Below are 10,779 nucleotides of genomic sequence, written 5' to 3'. Positions count from 1 at the left end.
TTCACTATCAGAAGCTACTATTTTCATGTCCAGCCTGCCCGAAAAACCCAGAGTGACTGAAATGTTTTTTTTAGTGTGCTACACCTTTTAGATTATTTAAATTGTTAACGTCACACACAAAATGAATTTAAACAAAGATATGTAAAAAAGATCTGCCCCCCCCCCCCCCCCCCCCCCCCACCAATAAGTAATTATCAGAGCAATTCATATCTTCAGGCTAATGCTGTGACCCGAATTTGATGCTTTCAGAGCCCGGAAGCTGCCCCACCAAAATAAAATAGTGTTGTAATTAATCCCATTATTCCATCCGTATAAGAGAAAAGCTGCTTGAACAATTTATGTAAGTTATTATTTTTCAGTTCGGTTCAGTTAATTTTATTTCAAACATATACATTACCAACATTTCATAAAATCATTCCATGCATTTTGTTTGAAAAGGAGTAGGGAGAAGTATTTTTAATAAAGATTCGAAGGCTTTTATTCTTTAAACAGGAAATTTGCCCATTCTCTTCGTGCAGCTTGACTCTCGTGCGTAATTTAACACCCTGCCAGCACCCCGTTTGTCACAGTTCCTCTGGACTTTACACAGAACAGGATCGAACCGCGGATCGAACCACGGAGATTGTTTTAACGCAAAATGGAAATGAAGCTGCTGGCACTGGTGGCTGCGTTGACAGTGATGATATACACACCTGGCTCTCAAGGTACAGTCAATGTTTATTATTATCCGAAACCTTCTGTTTTTTGTATAATGTGACAAGCATCAATTAAAAAGTGTCAGAGCCTTTTGTAAATTCATTAAAGATTAAGAAGACATGGAATTATTATTTTTTATCTCATGCACGTTTTTGCTCTTTAAGGACACTCACGGCAGGACTGAATAATGAAATTACGACAGTATTTCTTTGCATTTGTGCACATTGTGATGTGAAATAAACCTAAAGTTGACACGTCTAACAAATTCCACAAGTCGTTCTCTAATGTTTATTTTTGTGATTGAGGAGAGCGCTTTTTCCTGCGTGCGTAAAAGAGCCAACATGCCGCACATGTGGCTCTCAGCAATCTTCCACGAGCGTATTTGTTCTGCTTTTTTGTTTTTCTTTAATTATGCGCTAGTGGGGCAGTCTGCAAGGCGTCACTGGTCGCCAAACCGAAGCGTGTTTCTTTTTATCATGGTAATACCAAAACCAGGTGTTAAACCCAATTTGCATTTGGGTTTAATCTGCAGCGGCGCGTCTCAACATCAGAGACCCCCTGTTAAACTGGAGATGATAACATCAGATGCATAACGCTTTTCCTGTAAAATCTCCCCTATGTAATTCAAACAGTCCCATTTATTAAAAAGAAAATAAAGACTTTTTTTTATTGACCCACTTTAATTATCCATGAACATTCCTGTTTCTAAACCCAAAAGCTGTGGAGGAAAGAATGCACTTTCATCATGAAGGACCACACAGTTGTTCCTGAATAGAGATTGGATCCGCATGTCCTGATGTGATCTGTAGGAAATCAGATATCCAGATATCAAACTCAACATTTCAATCAGTGCTGGTCACGATGCAAATGTCAAGACTCTACAGGAAAAGACTAATGAGCTATGAAGGGGCTGCAAATCCAACCAGAACATAGCAGAGCTGTTGATTTTACAGCTGATTAGTCCTGTATTCATGTTCAAACCCGTCTGTTGGGCAAAGGGGAAATTGTTTAACCTATTTATTTGTTTAGTGGATGGCCTTAATGTTTAAACCTTTTGTCTCCAACAGAAGAGTTCAAAACTTTGAAGTTTCCTGATCAGATAATCTGATTATTCTGATTCCCTCTAGCTGTGAACGGCTTTTCCTGTGGATTATTTGATGTAACTGAGTTCTATCTCTTTTTTTGACTCTGCAGCAAAGCCCATCAGTCTGGTTGAGCGCTGCTACTGTCGTTCAACTGTAAACAGCCTCCCACGAGGATACATCCGTGAGCTCAGGTTCATCCATTCACCAAACTGCCCCTTCCAAGTGATGTAAGTGTTGTCCAGGCTGTTTTCTATCTTTGGCACCTCAGATAGTTTTTCCTCATCTCTGAGCTTTTCTCACCATCAATCTCTGAGAAGTGACATGTGAGAGAAAAGGGTAACACATGCATATGTGCACACGCACACCCCTCTGTCAATCGCCCTCACAAACGTAGGAGGCAAGAGCTTTATCTAACAGGAAATGCTCTTTTTGCGTGAATGTGAGAAGGTTGGAGTAGGAAAACTACAATCTTGGGTTTTCACTGCAAAAAGAGATTTGTAAGAAAGACATTTTTATAGACACTGTCGTGTTATTAGTCTAAAACAAATCTTTCGAAAAATAGAATTTATTCAAATAAGGTAAATATTCTTGAATGTGATCCAAATCTTCTTGTTTTAAATTAAAAATCAGTCCTTCGGGTTAACAAAATTTGCTCGGCTAGAATTTGTAAAATTTGCAAAATAATCAAAAATTTTCATTTATTTGCTAGTTTTAAGATTTCTAGTCAAGCAACTGTTGCTTAGCCCAATGACAGATTTGTAAACAAGAACATTTAGATCATATTCAAGAATATTTACCTTATTTTACACAATGCTATTTTTCTAGAGAAGATTTGTTTTCTTTTTAGACTAAAAGTAAAAAAAAACTGTCTAAAAACTCCTTTTTAGTTTCCTTAGAAATCAGCTTTTGCAGCGACAGCACCAGCATCAACACCATAAACGTGGAGATGCAGCTCAGGGCAAGTTAAATGTTTGATGTGTTTTATTTAGCTACAAATCAAAAACATTTTAGCCTAAAAACTTACTTTTGAGCAGTTTTCCTCCAAAAGAACTGCATGGAAACCTGCAGAAGCATCACAGGCTCCATTAATTCCATTCAAAGGCTTTTTATGCACGTGTCAAACAAACAAGACAGAGTAATTTCAGCCTGTTTAAGCGGAGCGTTAGAATCCCCACCTAAACCGATTCACCCTTTTATCTTTGTCTAAATTGTTTTTCTTTCCTTAAATCGTTTCCTTTTTTCTAAAACAGCGCCAAGCTGAAGACAAACAAAGAGGTGTGTTTGAACCCTGAGATCCGATGGCTTCAGCAGTACCTGAAGAACGCCATCAACAAGTGAGAACACACAATACAACACACATCTCCATGAGTTAGTTACAGTGCCCTAAAAATCAGTTTTGCTCTGCAGAAATTTAAAATAATAAAATGCACTTTTCAGTAGATGTTTTTTGTTGAAGAGTCCTGAATTGCTCAATTTAAGCTGGAGCTTCGACCTGAAACGTGCAGCTACATGACTTGGTGGGAGTGAAAACTAATTCCACTTTAACACAAAACCTGTGGGCTTGATGTGGGACAACACATCAACGTTTAAAACCACATTTAATCTGCTTAAACACTCCTGTGGGTTCATTCCTGTTCAGCACTGTTCATACGAGAAGTACATCTGCTTAGGCGTTCAAATAACATTTACACTATTCACGTCCTGCAGGGAGACCTTGGCACAGAGTGAAAAGATTTAACTTAACAGAACAATATGAATCAAAAACTTTGTTTTTATAATGTTAAAAGCATCTGACCCTCTATATTCCTGTTAAGGATTGTGTAAGAGGCTGTTTAACAAAAAGTATTGCATAAGAAAGTTTACATGGTACATTGATCGTGTGGTAGGTGAATATAAACTTTGTTTTAATTCAGTTGCAGCCATATTTTCCTCAGAAACCCACTGATGTGTCTTTAGTCCTGGAGTCTGTCTCAAATATATTTTTAAGTATTTTAATTTACTTTTGTCTTATTTAGTTTTATTATGCGCAACATTTGTTTACAAAAGCCACGTTTTTACTATAGGAGTTCTGGGAAACTTCTGGGAGGGATGAAGGTGACCGGGAGATTCAATGGCTCGGTTCTCTCACCTGTTGTGTCTCAATCCAATATGGGCTCTTTCAGAACTTCGCTACGACGCTTTAATACCATGACTGCTTCTGCAGTGAGTCTGTATGTTTATAATCGCATCGGAAAACCGAACTGTTGCCATAAATACGTAATTTTTTGATAGTGCATGTAAATACGTTAGTCTTGCTGAGGGCGAACTGGTTCTAGTGCTGAAACTCCCAGATAATGCTTCATCTGCATGTAAACGGCAGTTGTGCTGAAACCAACAACTTCCGAAAGTGACTTAATCGTGGAAGCGGTGACACCAAACAGTACAATACGTACCAATCAGGCCGTGCTGCAGCGTTGCTGTTGTCCTTTCGACCATTGTGCGTATCTTGTTTTAACTCAAATAGCTTCACTCCTGCTAGTGTTTGAATTGAATTGTCTCTGTGTATGAAATGTGCTATTTAAATATAGCTACCTTGCCTTGCCTTTCTATTTGTGTTGCTATAAGCTAACCGGAAGAATGCTGACATGAAAGGGTGCATGTCGCCACCTGCTGTACCTGAGCAGAACTAGCTTTGTTTGAGAGGGCGGTTTTCAAACATACATGTAAGCTAGAACAAAGGCTCCCAGATCGACCTTGTCATGTTGTGGTGTAAATATCTAACCCACGACATACAGAATCAACACGGAGACTTGGGTAAAAGGTTTAAATAATAATTTATTAAAAGGGTAACCAATGGAGCAGCATAAACGTAGCTGAGATCTTCAAACAGGAATCCGGTGCGGGGATCTGTGGACAGATAGGAGTTAGATCCAACTCGAGGGTGGGAACAGGGAATCAGAATTATGTGGAGGGCTTACAGTCTGGAGAGAGGGAATCGCTTGAAGGGGGAGTGGTCCGGTCTGGGTTGAAGGGGTTATCCTGAGGCTGAGATCCAGAGAGTGAGACGTGGAGGGAGCTGAGCTTGAAGACGTTTAAATCCAGGAGGGCATAGGTGGGCTACCGGAGGTGGTTCTGGCCCAGGAGAGACTGAGGGGATGAGCGGAGTTGGAGTTCCAGAATGCTACCAGTCTGAGATGAGGGTGGAGGTTTGTCTGGGAACAAGAGCAGGAAGGCAAAAATGCTAAAATCCAATATTCAAAAACACATCAAAATCTCAAAAGGTCTAAGAGCTCGAATCTAATACGCGAAGTGGCTGTTAGAAGGTACCCAGGCAGAGTAATCATCCAGCGAAGTGAAGGGGTCTCTCAGCTGCTGCCTCCCTGGCCGGCTGAAGAGCAGATAGTCTGCAGCTTGGCCACCTCCGGACACACCCACCTGCAGAAGGAAACTCAAAACCAAAGAGTGATGGCAGAAACAACCCAGGCCGTGACAGACCTAGATCGACCTAGATGCGTATGTAAACACACTGAGTGATGTCACTGATCAGGCGTACACGGACATTAATAACATTGAACATTGTATTTTGTGAATGTACATCATAAGTTAATCCATTCGCGAGACCAGGAGAGCGGCTGTGACATAAAAAGTACCACCTCTGTTCTAAAAGTACCACAAAGTGACGTTCTGGAAGGATTTCTGCCACGTTTGATGGTGTTGGAGTTTAGAAATGGAGATTTTAAAGCAGCAGACATATTTTCCTGCCATTCTGCTTCAACAGCAACTCCTCTAAGTTTGCAAATGGTGCTTGTTTGGAGGTGTCAGCTGATGTCATTTCCTGCTGAGTTACAACCAATCAGCAGGAGTTAACCACAAGTCCCGCTCTGCAACTCTTCCGGGGATTTCTGAGTACACACCTGTACTCTGTTGGTTCCTGAAATGGCTCGAAAAATTGTCCTTTCAGGCCGACCCGTTGAAATAGAGACAGGCATGTTGTAAAGGTCCAGTAAAATTACCCAGAAGTTCATATTGGGGAAACAAGTCAAATAATCCAGAAACACCCAAAAAGGAAGTCTAGCATTTTATTTTTACAGTGTGTAAAAAATAAACATAGTTGTAACTCAGCTATTATTCTTATTTACAGCAACAAACAAAAGTTAGTTTTTTTTAAATCCTTTCTATAAGCATGCAAGAACATTGTTTGAGTGTGAATAAACAGCCCACCCATGTTAAGGTGTTTGTGATGTTGCACAGCTTCACTCAGCAAATGAATGCTCTGCATGAGTGTGTTGTTAAACCAGCAATGCATCAAAACTAGGCGCCAAATTACAATGAGATTTACTAGGTTAAAGGTTCAGTTCCTGATTATGGGTTCAAAACATTTTGGTCCTGCAAATCTGTTGCAGCTGTTTTATATTTGACAACCTTAGTTTTGCTTCTCATTCATTTTGAAAATGATGTTTAGTTAGCATTCAGTTGTCCAGATCCACATTTTTCTAAAGTCATTCTAAGTTCAGCTCTCTATTTTCACGATCTCAACAATTTTGTCTTGATTTTTAGTTTGCTGTTCTTATTTTACATCTGCTTTCTCTTTCTAGGATGAAGAAATCCAAGCAGGGCATCTGAAAAGCTTTGATGGATCCTCCCGAGCCGACTCAGAGGATGTAGCCTGCCGTCACAGAGAGGCATCACAAAGTCATCCGATACGGTGAACAGCATTTATCCCAGCTGCAGCGTGTCGTGGAAGGAACACCAGTTCAACCGTTCGCTGTCATTGTCTCCCGCCACTTTTTACAAATATTGTTTTGTGCCATTGCATCTGTGAGTGTGTTGTATATAAGCTTTGCTTTGTAAAAAGGAAAGAGGTATTTTTGGAGATATAATCACTCTGCCTTTGTGCATTTTAATTAAAAAAGATATAAACCAGGGCAAAAGTGTTTATAAAAAGAAGGGATTCATGTTCACAATGAACATAACTCTTGAGCAGTTTTGTTCAGCCAGGAAATTATGATTTTAATGGTGGATCTGCTCTACAGGAAAGTTTATGCTTTCAAATTGGATCTAAAACAAACAAAGTTTCTTTCTCCAGAAAATTGGTGAAAGTGAAATTGCCCCAAGATGTGCTCAAGATCCAAATAAAAACGACATTTACAACGCTTTTGTGAAAGAAAACCGGGATGCCAAAAGAGTGTTTCCTGAGCCGTGTTGTGGCTCTGCGTTGTGCTTTTGCAACTCTGATTCACCCCAGTGTGCTTTTTTCTTGTCTTCTTTATTTTAAACGGAACATCTGGTTCCCAAAAAGTTTTAATTAAGCAGCCAATGAGCAAAAATTTACTGCAATCCTAAAGTTGAGGGGAAAACAGATCTAGTCAGAGTTGGCAGCGCTGGTATCTGTGTGGGTTGTGTGAACGCACGCAACTAGAACACTTGCACATCCGTTTTTTATTACACACGTAAAACTGATAGCTGCTGAAAAAGACTGAGAACTAATAAATAAGCAGACGTGACTCCCCCCTACAACTGCAATGCCCATTTCAAAGCTTTTAAAGTGGTAGATGCCCTGTACTTGTATAGCGCATTATATGTGATCTACTTGCGTCTTAACATCCATTTAATTTCCATCTCTGGTCATTAATGTTTGTCTTTTGTCATGTTTTAAATGTTTATCATATTTCTGTTTTGCTTTTTTGATCACTGAATGTGTAATGGCATTTATTGTTTTATATCTAATGGATCTTTACATGTATTCATTTAAATATCTGTCATATGTAAAAGTATGTTACACAAAAGTTTATTTTTGTACTCATTCACATGTATTTGTTACATTTAAATGAAGGAATTGTACTGTTAGCCATCCACTTTTCTTTTATTGTGAAACCTTTTTACTGCTGATGAGTTAAAAAAGAGGGTATTTTTCTTAAACATGGACACCTTTCTCCTACATAACCAGATTTTTACCCACTGATGCACACAAACAAACAACAAACAAACAAACAAACAAACCATTTTTTGTGATTTTTATATTCGGTGTAAATCCAGATTTAACTAATGCAGCTGTTCTTAATGCACCAGAAGGTCAGAGGGTAAATGTTTGTCTTTCATGTGAGAACATGTGTTTGGCTTTACTCACAAGGGCAAAATTAAAGGCAAGGACAATGATCCTGTTTGCTATTTAACTATTAACTCAACAAGCAGCCATTAGGAAAACATTAGTGCTAAAAGGGATGAACTTTTAACTTTCCTCCAAGGGCATTACGTGAAACTGATGTGCAGCAGAGATGTGAGCGGTGCGAAACATCAAGAAACGATCAAGAAGATTCTGAGCGGTGGCCATGTTTGGAAGTGATTAGCCACACCCGGTAGCTTTGTAACAGGAATGGAAAATAATTAGCTTTAATCACTGGATTAAAAAGCTGTTAAACCAATCGCACGACAGGACTTTGCAGGTTGAAGCAGTAATGTGAAGATTAGGCAGCTTAGGACACTAATTAGCGATATAAAGATATTTGTTAAATGAGAATATATCAATTAAACATTTAAAAACAAAAAAAATGTCATTTGTCTTTCATCACCTTGTCTTGGTTTCTTATTTATGACCATGTTAGTGCAGACTAATCCACGCGGGCTGCTCAGCAAAACAAACAAAAGTGAAAAATCGTCTTAACACAATGCAGTTGTTGGTAATACAGAATGGCTCATTGTTTTCCTGCCGACAGGGCCAACACCCACCAGTTAAACTATGCAGGTGTGACTGGTGCATGAAGCTTCAGGATTTCTAAATCATACTTTTGTGTTTCTTTCAAAAGGAAAATGACAGTAAACCATTAGGATATCAGTTAAAGCTAACACAGTTAGCTCATTTAAGCTAAAGTTGCAGCATGTGGAAACAAATAGAAGTTTCTGCAACTACCTGTTAAGTGAGTTCATGGAAATGAACTGAGAAGTGTCAAAATGCTACTTCTTCTGCACATCAAGTTTACTGAAGTGGAAGAGGACATCTTGATGGTGTGAATATTTGGCAGTTCAGCTTCAGTGACCCTCCTATACCAGGTTTGTACTTGAAGCTAAGTGGGCACTGATCCTAAATAAACATGGTACAGATCCGAACGCCTAGGCAGTTTCAAATATTCATCCCTAAACGTCTGAGCGAAGCCATTATGAAGAAATAATTTAATATAATTTGCTTATGAGTGTGAGAAACAAGGGAATTTTGGGCCTCCCTTGAGGTGGATCAAGGATACAACTAAACAGTAACTTTACCAAATAAAGTATGTGCAAGGCTTTTATTTTGTTAAAATAAAAGCCTTGCATATACTTATTTATACAAAGCATTGTTGCATAGCTGTCTACTACAGAACAACAGCAAAAAAAAGCTCTAAACGTTGATCCTTTGGTCAAGATCGTGAATACAAGTGACCAAAATCCTTCGCAGGGTGTTTCAGAGAGATAGGGCGAGGAGCTCAAACATCTAGGAAAGACTAGGGATGGAGTCCCTGCTCCTCCAGCTGATGCCGTTCAGGCATTTGGACAGAATCCGTCCTGGACAACTCCTCGGAGAGGAGTTTTGGGTATGTCCTGCCAGCGGGTTGCCCCCAGGTCAAGTAATTCTTTTGATGATAGTTAGCATTAAACTCACCCACAGACCCCCGGGGAAACTACTCGTTCTGTGTGCTTGATGTGCACCAACTAAGGCTCTGAAGGAGAAACATCCCACAGAATCTGTTGTTGTTCAATTTAATCAGCTTTATTAGCATAAATTTGCATGTAAATATGCAGTCAACAAGCTTTTCCTACATAAGACTACGGCCTTTTGTTATGAGTGCATGCCTTTGGCGGGTGTGTTTTGGTTGCTTGTCATTTTCTTGAGATTCAACAAAACAGAATACATTGGTCAATCAAGCATTGTCTCACCAGTCCATGCTCACTTGTCCTTTTAAGTTGAACTACATACATTTGCGGTCTTGGCGTTTATGTCTGATTTCACTCTAAACTAGAAGATCGAGAACTTTGGCAGCAGTGGTATTACCAGAGGTCACGTCCCATAATAATATCCGGGCGGGTTTTGGTGACTGACAGAATTGTGAACATTTTCAAAACATTTTCAACAACAAAGAACCAGACAGACACTCATCACTTTGGTATTTGCCAATGGCAGAGAAACGTTCAAGACATGTGAAATTCATACTCGGCCTTGCCTTCAAGATTCTAAAGAGGTTTGGAGTTCAACCACAATGTGAGAGGAAAAACTGACACCTTGACAGATGAATACAGATTTGTCATGTGATGTGAAAAAAATGACAAAGAAATAAGGGACATGCAGAGTGTCTGTGTTCATTTAGCTCATGGTGCAGAGTCCCAGATTTCCTCCATGTTTAGCTGTAAGGGTTCCCAGATGCTCGGACATGAAGCTCAACTTATCAGTTATTCATCATGAATATAAAGCCTGAAAATATAAAATATCAGTGGGTCTGTGTGTGAGAGAAGCTAATGGGACGTCACAAAAGCCACTGAACATGAATCTCCTACATGTTTATGAGAAAAACAACACAAGACAGGTAACAATGAATTCCTGATGGTCAGAAACAACCTCCAATGAAAACAAAATCCAATGTGATGTTAAGATCTTTGAACTGGTTAGGGTTGTGCGTTGTATGAAAATAGCCCTTCTATATCTTTTACCACTGTTTTTAACCAAAAGCTTATTTTTAGACACAGTGCTGTTTTGCTGGGCTTGCAGACAAGATTTTCTGTTGCAATAAACATTTTTTAAGGAGTTTGGCTTTTACTTTTGCCCTCCCAATGGGAAGCTTGACTTCTTTGTTTCACCCCCATCTCAAATTAGCTCAGAGCACAAGGTCAGCTACCGAGGGGCAGATGCTTGGTTGTCATGTGGGATTGATCTTGACTTTTTTCCGGTAGAAAGTTTGTCTTCTTGAATTCTGTGACACGATGCTTTAGACTCTGAAACAAAACAATGTCACAAAAACATACAAAGGGTCAAGATGAAGGGGTGAGATTTCAG

The 10,779-nt window shown here is 39.4% G+C and overlaps 1 protein-coding gene across 1 annotated transcript; it reads left to right on the top strand.

Moving 5' to 3' along the window:
* The first annotated feature begins 546 nt into the window (after positions 1–546).
* On the top strand, positions 547–6,683 carry cxcl12a (chemokine (C-X-C motif) ligand 12a (stromal cell-derived factor 1)). Its single transcript, XM_015944252.3, has 4 exons — positions 547–704; positions 1,891–2,008; positions 3,032–3,115; positions 6,356–6,683. The coding sequence occupies exons 1-4, from the start codon at positions 638–640 to the stop codon at positions 6,381–6,383; spliced, it is 297 nt and encodes a 98-aa protein (XP_015799738.1). The 5' UTR covers positions 547–637; the 3' UTR covers positions 6,384–6,683.
* The last annotated feature ends 4,096 nt before the right edge of the window (positions 6,684–10,779 follow it).

The sequence above is a fragment of the Nothobranchius furzeri genome, chromosome 12 (assembly GCF_043380555.1).
Source record: "Nothobranchius furzeri strain GRZ-AD chromosome 12, NfurGRZ-RIMD1, whole genome shotgun sequence".
NCBI lineage: Eukaryota > Metazoa > Chordata > Actinopteri > Cyprinodontiformes > Nothobranchiidae > Nothobranchius > Nothobranchius furzeri.
This window is presented reverse-complemented; position numbering and strand designations above follow the sequence as displayed.